Consider the following 15,630-nt stretch of genomic DNA (forward strand, 5'->3'; position numbering starts at 1 on the left):
TATTCGCCAATTTCCAAGATGCGTTTCTCTACGAACCTTCTTACGTTTGTTCTCTCGGCGACTGCTCTTGTCTCGGCGGGCGTCATCGAACGTCGTGGGGGGTCGGTCACAATGTTGACCAAGGCATCCCAGCGTCATCCCGATGGCGCCGTTTACTGTGAGTACAACTCTTCGACGAGTCCGCTATGTGTTTCTGATATCCATTATCGCCATAGTCATCACGAATGAGCCTCAGGGAAACATGATTATCACGGCTAGCATCAACTCTGACGGCAACTTGGTACGTCTGCTCTGAGTCTCCAAGTCTCAAGTGCCATCATCGATCACTGAACATCATTCTCAGAGGCTCGACCGTGCTGTCTCAGCAGGCGGACGTGGCCTGCACGGTGTCACTGCGAACGGGAACACGGGCACCGACGGCCTGTTCTCGCAGGGCTCTATCCAGGTTTCCGCCAAGGCCGGCGTCCTCGCCACCGTGAATGTGAGCGTCCTTGTACACAACCTACGTGATACGTTCTAACGCGCCTTCTAGGCCGGCTCGGACACCGTATCCCTCTTCAAGATCGACCCGCGCAAGCCGACGAACATCACCCCGCTTGGCGACCCCGTGTCCTCCGAGGGCGAGTTCCCCTCCTCGGTCGCCTTCAACGCCGACGGCAGCCGCCTCTGCGTGTTGAACGGTGGTGCAATCAACGGCGTCAAGTGCGTCTCCCCCCATTTTCGTCCCCTAGCCGCACTAACCTACATGCCGCCCGAACAGCTGCTACACCGTCGACAAAGAGCTCGGGCTCGTCCAGATCCCGAACTCGCTCCGCTACCTCGGCTTCAACCAGACCACGCCCGCAAACGGCCCGCCCGGCTCTGTCAGCCAGATCGCGTTCAGCGAGGACGGCAGCAAGCTGCTCGCGTCCTTCAAGGGCACGGCCACCGCCCCGGGCTACCTCGCGTCGTGGGACGTGCAGGCGGACGGCTCGCTCTCCGCGCAGAACGGCCAGGTCGCGCTCGCGCAGGGCGGCATGGTCGCGTTCTCGCTCACCCCGATCCCGAAGCAGAACGCGTTCTTCGTCGCGGACCCGGGCGTCGGGTACGCAGTCGTGGACCTGAGCGGGAAGGGGCGCAGCTCGTCGGTCGCGATCACGGGGCAGATGGCGACGTGCTGGTCGGCGTATAGCGCGAAGACGGGCAACTACTATGCGATTGACGTTGCGGGGAACGCGATCCGCGAGGTTGCGCTTGATGGGAACCTGAAGGGCAGCGTCGTTGCGGTACGTTTTGCACGCGACAACGCATGGAGAATGGTACTGACCTGTCTCTCTGATATAGTCGTACACCGTGCCTGCGGGCACCTCCCCCATTGACAGCGAGACTGCGACCATCCGGGGCAAGGAGTAAGTCTTGCGCGCGTGTTGTCTTGGGATACAAGGAGCTGACGCATCGCCGTACAGCTACCTCTACGTTCTCGGCGCGAACGCGACCACCGTCGAGGTGTTCGCACTCAACGGTCCCGCCAAGGCGCAGCTCGTCTCTAGCGTGAATGTCAGTGGACCTGCCCACACTGCAGGTGTCCCTATCCGTGAGTCATAGCAATGATTTTTCGCCTTGGTGTACACTTTCTGACTTTTTCTTTCAGAGGGATCCAACCTGCAGGGTATGGCGACATACGTGAGCCCCTGGTAAGGTGGTAGTGCCCCTCTTCCTGAACGCGTGTAGTGAACTTGAGATCGTACGGACTTCTTGTGTACCTGCTTTTTAACTGTATCGCAACACTCTTTGATAATCTACTGCTTCATAATCGTATATTGACTGCTTAGCCTTGAGCGTATGGTGTTGACGAGCTGATTATCTTAACATAATCGAGCTTCTGTTCCGCACCCTTACACAACCTCCCTAGAGCACCACTGACGCTACTCAACACCCTTAACCAAGCGTACAACGTAGATCGACACTGTCAACATGTTCTCTGAGCCTGAGCACCTGCTCAACACCCCTCACGCATTCGTGTTCCCCTTCGCCACACCCCGCCCAGGACCCGCTCCCCGTACCGCTCCTCCACCCAACATCGCCCCCCGCCCAAACCCACGAGGCCCGTTTCCCCTGCCTCTCGAAAACCCGCCCCCGCGCGGGACGTGGAAGCCCCGTCCCGCGCCTCTTCCCCGCCCGCGCACGTTTGGCGGGCGGAAGTCGAGTTGCATGGGCATGCCCTCTCCGCCGTTTGCGAATGCTCCTCTCCCTGCTCCGCGCGCCCCGCCGCCACGCACCACGTGACCGCGCCCGCCGCGTTTTGCGCCGCGTCCGAACTGGACTGAAGATGGGACGAGCGAAAGGGAGTCCATGGCGTCCGCGAGCGTGTTGTCCTCCTCGGAGGGTTGCGCCTCCCGCCCCTTGCCCTTGGCGGGAGACGTAAAAGGGCCGTTCGCTGCCGTGGTATTCGCGCGCGGAGGTCGATCCACGGGCATCTTTTCTAGTAAGATTTGCTCTTCGTCGTCGTCTGACAAGACCCTTTCCCCATTCGCGTCTTGTACTTGTGTCGCATCCGTCTCTGTCCCTTCGTCGTCGTCTTCATCGTCTTCACCCCCGTTCCCGTTCTCGCGCGGCTGCCACGGGCGGCGCAACAGGCTCGCGCCCTCACCCCATCGCTTCAGCAGGCCACCGACGCCTTTATTCGTGACCGCGAAGAAGTATTCTTTGGGATACCCGTGCGCCTGGATGAGGTGCAGCCGTCGCGTTTTGGGCGCGGAGAAGCGGCGCGCGCACGAGGCTAAGTGACATGCGAACTACGTGATTGAATTTTTTTCAACGATACGTCAGGTTTGAGGCACGGAGAGATGGATAGCACACGCACAATCTTCTCGCCGCGCTCTCTCCGTACTGCGGCAAGTGGGTCATGACATTCTGTTTGGTGCTGCAGCCACGAAATACAACGCAGTCAGTACGTCTGTTCTCCTTCTCAGCTGCGGCAGAAGAGCCCCAGTGCCACTCCCGGGGCAGGGGCGGAAAGAACAATGGCACTCACTAGTTCGAGTAGCCGCGCGTCGGGGAACACGCACCCACAACCCTGATCCTCACAGACATGCGCGTGGTACATTGCATAGTGAGCCTCAAGATCGCGTGTATCCTCCAGCGAGGTAGGGCGGTTCGGCGGATTGCACGTTGGTGGCAATGTGCAGAGAATGTGGCTAGAGGTGGATGGTTCGCCCGCGCCCGGAGGAGGCGTCGCGCTCGTCCGCGCGGCCTTGCAAGTCGGCGAGGGCGTCGGTGAGGGTGAGGGTGAGTCGTCTTGTCGTTGAGGAGATCTGGCGCGTTTGAAGGACGACATAGTGGTGTGGGTGGGTGTGTGGCTATATGGGTATCGCGCGAGGAAGAGGGAGGAGGACAAGGTGAGGTGATCGGCGTCTGCGTCGTGGCGCACATCTTTCCGGCTGCCTCGGACCGCGGCTAGCGATCAATGTGCTGCAGCTCAAGTAGGAGGTGGTAATCCATGTTTTGTTTCTGCCATTGGCCTATGTACGGCCATGGGTATTCTTATGTGGCACAAAGTACACTGCATTACATCGGAGAGAGTCAGACAGAATAAAGATAGAGCAAAGTCCAAAGTAGTACAGCGCGCCCAAAGACCACTCAGAACGCCGCAGGCAAATCAGGAAGAGATCGACTCTCCAACCGCTGGATGCTATCGTCATCGTACCCCTTCGTCGTGGAAGTGGCATTATGGACGAAGATCTCCATCGGTATCGAGCCGGTGTTGCCTGCAGTGGTCGTTGCAGATGTACCAGTTCGCCCACCCGCCGGCCCGATGGTCGACTTTGCCCTAGGCCATGCGACGTTGCTCGGGGCAGGCTGAGAAGCGTAGAACGAGTCTCCGTGGCGCTGGTGTCCGACCCGCAGGATAACGATCGAAAAGATGATGCCTGTCAGCGGTACAGCCTGCAAGGGCGACGACGTCAGCTCGAGCCGGACAAACATCGTTGTAGGAGAGAGCAGGGGCATACCATCTCGGACATGATCTCCAGTGCCTGCGAGCCGAACTCGAGTGTCATTACGAAGACGAAGAGGTACGCGGCATTCGCGAGGCCACTCTCCATCACAATGCGTACAACGGGATTGAGCCGGGACTGGGATGTGCTGCGTGCGCCGCTGGCCTGGACCTTGCGGTCAATCGACCAGATGCGGTACGCCAACAGCGCTACGAGGCCAAGTCTGTCAGTACACATAACTCTGGAGTAGAAATGATGAACGCACACGTTGCCAGCGCGTTCGTTACGAGGCTGAGAGAGAAAAGGACCGACAGCCAGGCAGACTCCGATCGGATCGTCTGGTTTGGGAGATGACCGTAGGCCCACATGGTGTAAGCACCAGAACCTGCTAGTTGTTAGAACCAGAGGAGTGATTCGGTATGCGACGGTGCACACCTGTGCTAACAAAGGAGAGTATGACGGTAGGGAGGACGATCCAGATCTTCTTGCCCCAGACGACCCAACACCGATAGTTCTGTGCGCCGTACAGTACTCGTTAGCCCTTGTTACCGGCGCAGACAGAGAAAATACGAGACGTACCACAAACGAGTCGCCGATAAAGAGCGCGGTGATGAAGATACAGTGCTTGGTGATGAACAGTGGTTGCGTCACATCCTCGAGGTACGCCAACCGTGCCTCGCGAGGGTCATGGCGGATGAACGCCACGAAGATGTTGCTGCAGTCGACGAAGAAACGGACGATGGCGAGGATGATGAGTAGCACGCCCGCGAGGACCATGGGCCAGCTCAGCTGTGTGTTGAGCCGCTTCCGCCTGTCGACCAAGTCGTACCCGCACACGCAGAACAGGCAGAGAAAGATGCCTAGCGAAGCAATAGATGAGGTTCAGCGACGAGAAGGTGTACCGGATGAGACTCACCAAAGAGAACGCCTTCCGCGGCGAGGCCAGCAAGCTCGGCAGTATCAATTTGCAGCATCTTGGCGACGGTATCGAGAAGGCGGAAGAGAGGGGAGGGACCTACGACGCCGGGCCTGATCGGTGGGGTGGGGAGGGACACTGCTATATGCTATACGTCTGGCAGTGCCACCCGCAGGCTCATCTGAGCAGGCGCTGAGAACCCCAGGACGAGGATGCTGATAGCCATCAGGCGGAACTTACGACTCTCTGCAGTGTTCGCAGTCAGTTGATGGGGTTGCAGGCACCCATATGGCCACCATCTGGCAACCTACGCGAGTACTGTCTATGACTGGGGGTGCCGATAATCGCCGTTATTAGTAGAGGGTAGGATTGCAGAAGCCGCAGTTTCGCGGGAACATCAGGAGCAGGCACCTTCCGGTCGGAACGCTGCATTCGAGCCTTCGCGCGGCATATTCTGCGCAGTGGTCAGTCAGGAAGTGCAACGGCACCGTCCGGTGTCGCGCGTCGACGTTTAAGCAACATGTATGCCTGTGTGCAGGCACCCAATTGAGTAGGGTTGTCACAGGGCCCTCATACTGTGTGAATGTGAGCGGTTTCAGTATGATGATCAAAATAAAAGACGACGTACGCTGTTTCGTCTGTCAGTGGCGGCGAGTAGCTCGCGAGAGCCTGACGTACGGTCGCACCGTAGGTTCAGCTACCTCATGATTGGCTGTCGCGTTGGTCGGTCTGAGCTTCCGTGCAATATCCATGATATACAACGACTATGCATGATGATCACCGCAATGCTGGTCCGAATGATGGTCAACGTTGTGCAGGAGTGGGAACATGGCGGTTTGTGATAGATCCCGCGGCCGGGATCGACAGCCGCACCATTTTGGCGCCTGACTGCTGCGAAGACGCCGGAACCGGTTGTCCTCCGACGCCCACCACCGAAACTCACCCGGCATCCAGCACACGGTGAGCTCGAGCCTGTGATTCAATAATGCTCCTTATAACTCATGGGTATCATAGCAGCACAGATGCTTCTCTTCTTGTACGTCCCCTTGATACAGAATGTCGTCAATCATAGTCATGCCGAGACACCTTCTACCCATTCTATGAGGCTTTAGAACACAGGTGCACTCGGCAAGGCCGCACGGGCTGATACATTCAGGCTGCTAATGGGTCTTGTGCTGAGTGGTACGACGAGAGGGCCTGCAGCTACCGTTAAGGTAGGCGTCATCTCAGAGTTCCAGGGAGCACTTAGATCACACAGACGTCAGTCCTTTACATCAGTGTTTTTGCCGCTTTGCTGAGAAATACGTCCTTCTTTTTAACTTCTGTCGCAGGAGGTCGTCATCCATCATACAGCTGCGCAAACAGGAACTTGAAGTGCCGTCTTCGACTTCGAACCCCGACTCAATAATCCTTCGACTTCTAGAGATCCTACATACAAATTGAGCACCAAGGTAACCGGGATTCCGCGGGCGACCGTCCCTCTTTATGCAGCAACCAACAGGAAGGCTCCGAAGTAGTTGTTCAGCGCGTCGATGCGGTCGCAGGGCGCGACAATGCCGATATGCCCGTCGGGACGAACGACGACGAACGCCCCGGACTCTGGCGCGATACCACACCGAGCGAAACCTCCACCACCCGATCGGCCTAGCATGTCGGTGTCGTCTAGCAAAACTCTGTGCAAACTCGAAGTCAAGGCACGGGATTGACTGACCAAAAAGGAGGGCCTACTTTGACCAATGGCTCCTAAACACAGCCGGGAAGTCTGCAGCGGCTTGTCAGCGACCACCAGTCATTCTCCCACGACGTTGCGGTACGTACCCGTATAGTCAACCTGTTCTTTACGACTGGCGCTGATACAAATCAGGTCGAACGCGGAGTTTGTGCCCGTGTGGGCGTAGCGTTGCAGAAAACAGTCAGGCGCAGTCAGCTGCTCTGCTAAGGCGCGGACCTTCGCCGCCCCGGTTTCGTCGGCGAAGTTACCGACAAAGGTGAGTATCTTGAACCGCATGTCCGCCAGAAGCATGTCATGGATATTGACAGGCCTCGCATCCGCAGCGCAGATGAAGTCGATCGGGAGCATGCGTTTTCCGACGATGAGGTGCGGTGCGCACGCCTGGAAACGGTTGTCCACGATGACGGAGGGTTCGTAATGTAGGGTGAGCCCGCTCGTGAATCCTGCGTTCTTGGCGAACATTCTGCCCATGTTTCGGTCAGGCACTGGATGGGACAGAAGAGGCCATCATGATGAAACGTACTCGTGGAGCTCGTCTTCTTGTGGATCGCCTCCGCCTGTGAACATCGACGCCCATTTCTTGTCAAACTCGATGAGGTCCAGGGCATATTTCCTTCTTTCAGCTTCATACTGCAGGTGTATCAGCAGCCCTGTATATACGAATCCGCGTAACTACACTCATACCGTTTTCAGAAGCGACATGGGAGCCCAGCCCCGCAGAACGTATGCGAGCTTCCACGCTACGTCCCTACTCAGCGATAGAATGTCACTCTGAGTTCGATGAGGTGCGTACCAAGGTTGTGCGTGTCTATCATGCTAGCATTCATACCTTGGCCTACGAAGCGTCAGATATGCTTGTGCTCCCCTGCAGTGAAATGAGGGCGTACCTGCTTTGGGCGAATGCGTGTGACACGCGTCACCTGCGATGAAGACTCTATCTGCGACCGAGTACGTCTCCGCGACACGTTGTCCCACTGTCATTGATTACTTGCTTCCTCAGAAGAATGCTGCGCATGCGAACTACAACACTGACCGACATAGACCGTCCACCAGTCAATGTCGCCGATGGCGTTGATACGGAAGGGCCTCAAGATCTCCTGTGCCTTCTCCATGATCTTCTGAGGACTCATACGCGTCTTATCTAGCCTCGCGGTCTCGGGGTCCACGACATCCGTGTCTTCGAGCTGAATATAAAGCCGGAATAGATCTCGCTCTCGCGGGATGAGCAGCGCAGAGCCGCGGTGGGACTGTACGAGGGACACATTCCGGTGGTCGGGGTAATCGGTGTCCGGAAGAATGTCGACTACGCCCCAAATGTGATCTGGGATGAACAGGTATGTCAGCTGAAGTCTGGGTGGATGTGCAGAAGCGCGCTACCTGATGTATCTCCCTCCATCGTGATGCCCATAGCCCTGCGAACCCAAGAATGGGCACCTGGGCATCCCCGTGCGTGGTTGAATACTATGATTAAAGCTCTAAGCGGTTTTGCTCACCATCTGCTCCCAGCACAAATTTGGCGTGGACGGTCTCACCCTCACTCTCAGCACGCTCGAGATACTTGATACATACCTTGAAACTAATTGAGTCCTTCGTAGATTATCCGCGTACACGCTAGATCTACTCACCTTCACCGGGTACGCCTTTGGGTAACTCCTCGCCGCCTCCTCATCGGAAAGCTCGATCGATGTGGGAACCGCCGGACGATCCACCACAAGCCCTCTGGACTTCATGTCGTCCAAGAAGATCGCCTCAACTCGCCCTTGATGCAAGCCGCACTTGGTATTCCGTAAGCTGGGGCGATATGGGAAGGGCTACTCAGACTCTCACAGTGAAACCATAACGAGCAGTAGGTGACGTAAAGCCGCGTCCCACACGCGTCCGCTACCCGATGCTGGTGAGGGAAGGTTTGGTCACGGCGAAGTTTGTACGCGCACCACAATGCCGTCGCCGTTTGGATCAGGATCGTAAAATGCCTGGCCACGCCCCCGGTAAGCACCGTATCGTGATGCGCGCACTTCGACTTACTGCTCTGTGCATGTGAGCGCTCTCGCGAATAAGACGATCCGCGAGGCCATAGCTCTATTCTCAGCCTATGAGTGACCAACGCCACATACTGATGATTTGGCAAGGATAACGCTACCTGTAGCACTTCGATGGTGCGGCAATGAATACCGTCGGCTTGCCCGGCCATAACGGAAAACGGCCTATATGGATCACAAAGGTTAGCATATAGCAGCCCCGTATACGTGTATCTTCACTCACTGTTTGTCGATGATCTTGACCTTCAAACCAGCCCACAACAGAGCGTTGGCACACATCAACCCCGCAGGGCCGGCGCCTATGATGAGCACGTCCACCTTATTTCCCTCAGACATCATAGAAGGGACGCAGTAGCTTGTTCTTCGGGGAAGACAACAGGCTACATATATAGTTTCGCAGCGGCAAAGCTGGAGAAAGTTCAGAAGAGCGATCTTCTATTGCCGCAAGGTACGAGGATTGTCGGACGTTTAGGACAAATGGATATGTGAGTGACACATCCGACCACAGTCGGTCCCATGCGGTCCTGATCGTGCTTCAGAATGGTGCTACGAATTCACAATACCTGTTCCGTTGCGTAGAAAAGCTGACCACGTAAAGGTAAGACGTACAACCACACCATCGTCCTCACCGGAAAGTATAACGTATGCTCCAATGTGCTAAATAACGCCGTACATGGAGGGACCTCCACCCCAACGCGCTGGCGTACCCGGCGTATCGCCTGATAGAGTTTTTGGGGCAGCAAACCTTGTAGGCTTCTTGGCGTACTGCGTAACCTGAACGCCCAGGGCATATACAGAGCTTGTTCTATTCGTCGATAAGGTGATATATGCGTGAACACATGACCAAGGATCTACATTGCACCCGATAGCTGGAAGAAGCATGCCCAGATCTACGCAGCGGTGACTGGGATCATGAAAGAACCGAAGTACGCGTCCACAACGTCCAAGCGATCCGGAGGCGCCACCAGTCCTACGTGGGCGTCAGGACGGACGATGACAATGGCGCCGACACATGGGTCGATTCCGTAGGCAGCAAACCCGCCCCCGCCTTCCCGGGCGTGCATGTCGGTGTCGTCCAGCAGTACCCTACAGAGGTATTGTTAGGCTCAGGGTACCTAATGATAGATCATGGACGTACTTCGACCAGTGGGTAGTGAGCGCCTTCGGGAAGTCTGCACAAGCAGTGTCAGACATGCAAAATAGGCGGCTTCCAGTACGTACCACTCCAGTCCGCAACGTGCTTGCTGGATGTGCTGATGCACAACACGTCGAAGACCTTGTCGCTACCCTCGTGTCCGTAGCGGTGCAGGAAGCTGCTAGGCGCCTCCAACTGCTCGCCCAAGCGTCGCACGTTTGCCGCGACCGTTTCGTTCTGCTTGATGTCTCCGACGAAGACAAGCACCTTGAAGCGCGTGTCCGCGGGGAGCATGTCGTGGATGTTCTTAGCGCCAGCGTTGGAAGCGTGGATGAAGACGTGCGGGAGCATGCGCTCTCCCACTACGAGGTTCGCGGCGTATGATTGGTATCCGCTCTCCACGATTGGAGAGGTCTCGTAGCGAATCCCGATGCCACTCGTGAACTGGCCGTTCCTCCGGAACATCCTGCAAGTTTCGGGGTGCGTCAGCTTGCGCCCGCATTTCTCGGATAAGTCACAACAGACGCACTCGTGAAGGCTGTCATCCTTGCCCTTGAGATTCGCCTTTCCGGATGAGAAGAGAGACGCCCATTGACGGTCGAAGTTGATCAGGTCTACCGCGAACTTTCGACGCTCGAACTCATACTGAAGGTCGTTTTATTAGCGCGTCCATCGTGCCGAAGAATGCTATGTGGCTCACGGTCTTCAACAACGATATGTCTGCCCATCCGCGTAGTACGTATGCTAGTTTCCAGGCTATCGCACGAACATAAGTCAGAGCACCCATAGATCAACTATCCAGTCAGACACGTACCTAGATTATGGGTGTCGCTCATGCTGGCGTTCATACCTTGACCTATGAGGGGTATCGTATCCAAAGCGTTACAGATGTCATTAGACCAAGACTCACCAGCCTTTGGAGAGTGCGTGTGACACGCATCCCCCGAGATGAAAACGCGATCCTGTATCGAGTACTTGTTGGCTACACGCTGACCCACTGTCGCGAATGGAAGCCTGCGTCAGACGTGATCCTCTATACGTACAACACTCACGGCTCACCGACATATATGGTCCACCACCGGATGTGGTCCCCGATGGGCTTCATCCGATACGGTCTCAAAATCCTCTGCGCCATCTCCAACACCTTCTCCGGGCTGGCTCTGGCTTTGTCGGCTCTACCGGTCTCGGGGTCGATGACATCAGCGTCTGATAGTTGGACGTATAGGCGCAGCAGATTTCCTTCGCGCGGAATGAGCAGCATAGAGCCCTCAGCAGAGTGGATGACACCCAAATTTCGGGCGTCGGGGAAGTCTGTATCGGGGTCGATGTCTATCACACCCCAGATGAAGTCTAGTAGAAAGGAGTCAATATCACGTTCGATGGGGCTCTACAAGCCAATGAACACCATACCTGACATATCGCCTTCCATGCTGATATCCATGGCCTTGCGAGTCCATGAATGCGCGCCTGCATGCGATACAATGAGTTACTTGCATGCAGACTACGTTGTAGCGTATGACTTGCCATCTGCACCAAGAACAAATTTGGCGCGTATCACCTCGGTGTCGTTCGTGCTTCGGTCGAGGTGTTTCAAGACAACCTGCCGCAAATGTCAGTATCTCGAGATAAACTGAGTATGCGCGACTTGTTACCTTCACTGGATAGGCCTGAGGGTCCTTAAGCTCTGCTTGATCCTCGGACAACTCGATGGAGACCGGAATTGTCGGACGATCGATATCCAGGCCTTGAGGCCTCATGTCGTCATGGAAAATAGCCTCGATCGCCCCTTGGTGTAGCGTTACCTATCATGAGGTTGGACCAATGTCGGCATTTGATGGGATAGAAGTACGAACCGTGAACGGAAAGCGCGCCGTGGTGGGTGCTGTGATGGCTGGAAGCCGACGCAACCTCTGCAGGACGTGTCAGAAACCCTGTGTTTTTGTGAGATCAAAGCGACGGTTACCTCTATGCCGCCATTAAGACCCGGTATATAAAATGCCTGCAGCAGTGGGGTCAACTCCTGCCTGGTGCTGATGTTCTGCTCTACTCACAGCTCTGTGAATTTCGGCGCTTTCGTCTATCAATCGACGAGCAAGCCCGTAGCTCTGTAGTGCGAGGTCTCTTAACCGTCGTGTAGATGAGTGTAGGTTCAAACTCACCTGCAAAATTTCCAGTGTTCGCGCATGAATACCATCCGCCTGTCCTGCCAGAATATCGCCCGGCCTAGTCCCAACCTCGGTTGAACGTCCAGATAGCAAGAAACGCAGTAGCACTCACCGCTTGTCTATTATCCTAACGGGTATCTTCGCATGTGCGAGCGCATTGGCGCACATCAGCCCCGCCGGCCCAGCACCGATGATGAGCACGTCGACCTTACTTTCCGCCATTATGCAGAGAGCCCGACGAGGAGAATCGGGAGGGGCTTCCGGCGCCTTCGTGTCCTCACGGTCAGTATATATGGGCGCGGATCCACCCCTTTCGACACCGCCCAGGCGGCCGGATCGCAGGGTTGAAATCCCGCACCAAGTAGGAGGCCAATTCTGCGCCAGACACTTTATGCAGGGGGATTCCAGGAGCGCGGGAATCAGGTAAGACCGAAAGACAGGGCGGGTCATGGCTAGCGGGTAATACCACGAGATGGAGCTTCTTTCTCACCTGAACTCTGAGAACCTGACACCGTGTGTAACAAGAGAGATGCTTCGCTCGGATTCAATACCGTCATGGAAGGCGCCGGTCATGATCTGGTAGCCCGAGCGAAGGTCGCTGAAAGGCTTCATGATACGAGGTGCATACCCAGATCTGAAAGATGGGCATGTGCTTGTCTTAGGAGTCCTAGGTACACCCAAAACAACAAGTGTTGATGGTCAGTTTGAATGTTTGAAACATCACACGGAACACCTGTGAGACGAGCTCACCTGCACATGATAAGTGGGCCCGCCAAGGTACAATGCGCGAGAAGATTGAGCAGTCCGACGACCACTTCGCGGGCATCGTCGAAGACACGTTTATCCGCCGCATTCAGTCAACTAGACACATGTCGAAATCTCTAATTTCCCATACAACGACCGAGACCCAGGCTGGTCCGGGCGATACCGCGTATACACCTACGTGGCGGCCTGTACTGGCAGCATGAAGGACGCGAAGTACGAGTCCACGACGTCCACGCGATCGCTGGGTGCGACCAAACCGACATGACCGTCAGGACGGACCACCACTATGGCACCGGCCTGCGGGTCGATGCCGTACGCAGCAAACCCTCCTCCACCCGACCGCCCTTGCATGTCGGCGTCGTCCAGCAGTATCCTGCAGAGATCATGTCAGGACAGTGGGACAGTAAAGAGAGAGTACTGACTTCGACCAATGGCTCCTGAGAACCTGCGGAAAGTCTAAGACCGAAGACGCAGATCGTGAGTAGGGATCATAGCCGGAGCGCGTCAAGTGTGGGAGAGTACCCACCAGTGTAATCGACAGCGTCCTTGCTCGACGCGCTGATGCACAAGACGTCGAACACCGTGCCATCTCCACCGTGTCCGTACCGCTTGAGGAAGTGCGCGGGCGCCACGAGGCTATCGGCGAGGGTCCGCACACGCTCTGCCGTGTCCTTGTCGGTGATGTCCCCCACGAACACGAGAACTTTGAAGCGCGCGTCCGCAGGAAGTCGGTCCTGGATATTCACCGGCCTGGCGTCCGCGGCGCAGATGAATACGTGCGGGACCATGCGTTGGCCAACGGTCAGCTTCGACGCGCTCGCCTGCCACTCGTCTGCGACAATAACGGAAGGCTCGTAACGCAACCCGAGGCCACTCATGAACTCGTCATTCTTGCGGAACATGCTGCACAAGGGTCGCTCAGGCTGAGGAGGTGTGGAGAGACAGGTGCGTTGCTTACACGTGCATCTCCTCTTCACTTACGGTGGGAGCACCTTTATCGGAGAACATTGTGGCCCACTTGCGGTCGAAGTCAATCAATTCTTTGGCGAACTTGAGTCGCTCGGCTTCATACTGCGTATGTCATCATGTCAGCGCCACTGACAAGCATTGGATTCCGGCAGGAACATACGGTCTTGAGGAGCGCCGGGTCTGCCCATCCTCGCAGGACGTATGCAAGCTTCCATGCTGCATTATATGGGCGCTTAGTATTTAATGCTTCTAGAGAAAGCGATTGCGTACCCAAGTTATGCGTGTCGCTCATGCTTGCGTTCATACCCTGGCCTAAGACCAGAATTTTGGATACCGCAAACGCAAATGAGATTCGCGGAACTTACCACCCTTCGGCGAATGTGTGTGGCACGCATCTCCAGCAATGAACACTCGATCCTGGACCGAGTACTTCTCCGCGAACCTCTGTCCAACTGAACGAACGTCAGAGGGCCACATTTAACAAGTAGATATGAATAAGATCAGGAAACTTACTGATGTACGTAGTCCACCACTCTGGCTCGCCGATAGCGGTGATGTGATAAGGGCTCATAATCTTCTGCGCGATTTCAAGGATCTTCTGCACGCTTGTGCGATCCTTGTCGACGCGGCCGGTCTGCGGATCGACGAGTTCCGCTTCGGAAAGTTGCACGTAGATACGAATGCAGTCGTTCTCCCGCGGGATCAGGAGAGCGGAGCCTTCCTGTGACTGCACTATTGCTAGGTTGCGGGCGTCGGGGAAGTCCGTTTCAGCAAGGAGGTCTACAACACCCCAGGTGTAGTCTAGCAAATGGTCGGTCAGTCTACCGTTGTTATGGAGTTCCAAAAATCAAGGACCTGATTGATCGCCTTCCATCTTCAAACCCAAGGTTTTGCGAACCCAGGAGTGCGCGCCTACGATGCTGAGTGAGCCGCAGCGGAAGAGATTGTCGCAGACGCAGTTTACCATCACTTCCAATTACGAACTTCACATGCACCACTTCGGTGTCCTCGGTGACGCTGTCCAAGTGCTTTAATGTTACCTAGTATGCTTGTCAGTGCTATGATGGTGCCGATTCACGCGCCATGACGCACTTTCACGGGATATTCGTCAGGACTCTTCAACTTGGCTTCGTCCTCCGAAATCTCCAGAGAGACTGGGATCGTGGGCCGATCCACCTTCAAGCCCTTGTCCAGCATCGCATCTTTGAAGATATTTTCGATGCCTCCTTGATGCCGAGAGCACTATAAATCAGGTCAGAAGGGGCCCATGGTAACAGAAGGTGCTAGTCACGTACCGCAAATGGATACCGCGCAGTGGAGGTAGTGAAGGCGGGTACCCGACGCAGTCTCTGTATAAAAACATCAGTGTATGCGTTCAGTACATCCAGAGGCTACACAACCTCGATACCGCCGTTAGTTGCCGGTTGATAGAATGCCTGCAATCTTGCTTAGCTCTACGTTCATGCGACACACTATGTGGATGGACGAACCGCTCGATGGATCTGCTCTGCCTCGCGGAACAGGCGTTCTGCAAGGCCGTAGCTCTAGTATGGGATGAGAAAATGTTCAAATACTCGGGCCACAGCCTCGATATTACCTGCAATATTTCCAGAGTGCGAGCGTGCATACCATCGGCGTGACCAGCCTGAACACCTTCGGCCCTGCGAATGAGTGATAAGTCAAATAGAGGACTGTGATAACACGACGACTCGTACCTCTTGTCAACGATGCGTACCGATATGCCAGCTTGGAGAAGGGCATTTGCGCACATCAACCCTGCGGGTCCGGCACCAATGACGAGGACATCGACTTTGCTAGCTGCCATGGAGTAATTCTGGGGGGCTGGAGAATAGATCGAGGTGCGGGATACTGGTAGTTTGGGCAGTTGAACACCCCGCTACCACGTATATATGCTGCTCCTATAGACGCGGGGCC

At 55.9% G+C, this 15,630-nt stretch overlaps 6 protein-coding genes across 6 annotated transcripts; 1 reads left to right on the forward strand and 5 right to left on the reverse strand.

The window, feature by feature from the left end:
• The first annotated feature begins 33 nt into the window (after positions 1 to 33).
• Positions 34 to 1,765, forward strand: TRAVEDRAFT_148622 (uncharacterized protein). Its single transcript, XM_008040535.1, has 8 exons — positions 34 to 157; positions 216 to 280; positions 344 to 481; positions 533 to 702; positions 761 to 1,265; positions 1,324 to 1,388; positions 1,446 to 1,573; positions 1,631 to 1,765. The coding sequence occupies exons 1-8, from the start codon at positions 112 to 114 to the stop codon at positions 1,675 to 1,677; spliced, it is 1,164 nt and encodes a 387-aa protein (XP_008038726.1). The 5' UTR covers positions 34 to 111; the 3' UTR covers positions 1,678 to 1,765.
• Positions 1,766 to 1,793: 28 nt separating this feature from the next.
• Positions 1,794 to 3,316, reverse strand: TRAVEDRAFT_72039 (uncharacterized protein; the record flags this gene model as incomplete). Its single annotated transcript, XM_008040536.1, has 3 exons — positions 1,794 to 2,774; positions 2,843 to 2,902; positions 3,014 to 3,316. The coding sequence occupies 3 exons, from the start codon at positions 3,314 to 3,316 to the stop codon at positions 1,989 to 1,991; spliced, it is 1,149 nt and encodes a 382-aa protein (XP_008038727.1). The 3' UTR covers positions 1,794 to 1,988.
• Positions 3,317 to 3,546: 230 nt separating this feature from the next.
• Positions 3,547 to 4,945, reverse strand: TRAVEDRAFT_148627 (uncharacterized protein). Its single transcript, XM_008040537.1, has 6 exons — positions 4,891 to 4,945; positions 4,554 to 4,834; positions 4,410 to 4,488; positions 4,240 to 4,359; positions 3,990 to 4,183; positions 3,547 to 3,924 (listed from the first exon to the last, which is right to left on the reverse strand). The coding sequence occupies exons 2-6, from the start codon at positions 4,749 to 4,751 to the stop codon at positions 3,619 to 3,621; spliced, it is 897 nt and encodes a 298-aa protein (XP_008038728.1). The 5' UTR covers positions 4,752 to 4,834; positions 4,891 to 4,945; the 3' UTR covers positions 3,547 to 3,618.
• A 1,428-nt stretch (positions 4,946 to 6,373) lies between these two features.
• TRAVEDRAFT_47634 (uncharacterized protein) lies at positions 6,374 to 8,997 on the reverse strand (the record flags this gene model as incomplete). The annotated part of the gene is made up of 16 exons (XM_008040161.1): positions 6,374 to 6,563; positions 6,619 to 6,652; positions 6,709 to 7,085; positions 7,146 to 7,252; positions 7,307 to 7,362; positions 7,416 to 7,457; positions 7,510 to 7,596; positions 7,656 to 7,943; positions 8,000 to 8,056; positions 8,116 to 8,191; positions 8,248 to 8,397; positions 8,450 to 8,503; positions 8,557 to 8,595; positions 8,648 to 8,701; positions 8,763 to 8,826; positions 8,885 to 8,997. 16 exons carry the CDS (start codon positions 8,995 to 8,997, stop codon positions 6,374 to 6,376), a joined length of 1,788 nt encoding a protein of 595 aa, XP_008038352.1.
• Positions 8,998 to 9,551: 554 nt separating this feature from the next.
• On the reverse strand, positions 9,552 to 12,183 carry TRAVEDRAFT_47635 (uncharacterized protein; the record flags this gene model as incomplete). Its single annotated transcript, XM_008040162.1, has 16 exons — positions 9,552 to 9,747; positions 9,800 to 9,833; positions 9,883 to 10,262; positions 10,326 to 10,441; positions 10,497 to 10,552; positions 10,611 to 10,652; positions 10,707 to 10,793; positions 10,856 to 11,146; positions 11,207 to 11,263; positions 11,330 to 11,396; positions 11,449 to 11,598; positions 11,650 to 11,706; positions 11,760 to 11,795; positions 11,848 to 11,901; positions 11,956 to 12,019; positions 12,074 to 12,183. The coding sequence occupies 16 exons, from the start codon at positions 12,181 to 12,183 to the stop codon at positions 9,552 to 9,554; spliced, it is 1,797 nt and encodes a 598-aa protein (XP_008038353.1).
• A 717-nt stretch (positions 12,184 to 12,900) lies between these two features.
• Positions 12,901 to 15,520, reverse strand: TRAVEDRAFT_47636 (uncharacterized protein; the record flags this gene model as incomplete). The annotated part of the gene is made up of 16 exons (XM_008040163.1): positions 12,901 to 13,099; positions 13,149 to 13,182; positions 13,253 to 13,629; positions 13,685 to 13,797; positions 13,856 to 13,911; positions 13,966 to 14,007; positions 14,061 to 14,147; positions 14,209 to 14,496; positions 14,551 to 14,607; positions 14,660 to 14,735; positions 14,788 to 14,937; positions 14,991 to 15,044; positions 15,096 to 15,131; positions 15,186 to 15,239; positions 15,293 to 15,356; positions 15,411 to 15,520. The coding sequence occupies 16 exons, from the start codon at positions 15,518 to 15,520 to the stop codon at positions 12,901 to 12,903; spliced, it is 1,797 nt and encodes a 598-aa protein (XP_008038354.1).
• Positions 15,521 to 15,630: the final 110 nt, after the last annotated feature.

Source organism: Trametes versicolor (genome assembly GCF_000271585.1).
Source record: "Trametes versicolor FP-101664 SS1 unplaced genomic scaffold TRAVEscaffold_6, whole genome shotgun sequence".
NCBI lineage: Eukaryota > Fungi > Basidiomycota > Agaricomycetes > Polyporales > Polyporaceae > Trametes > Trametes versicolor.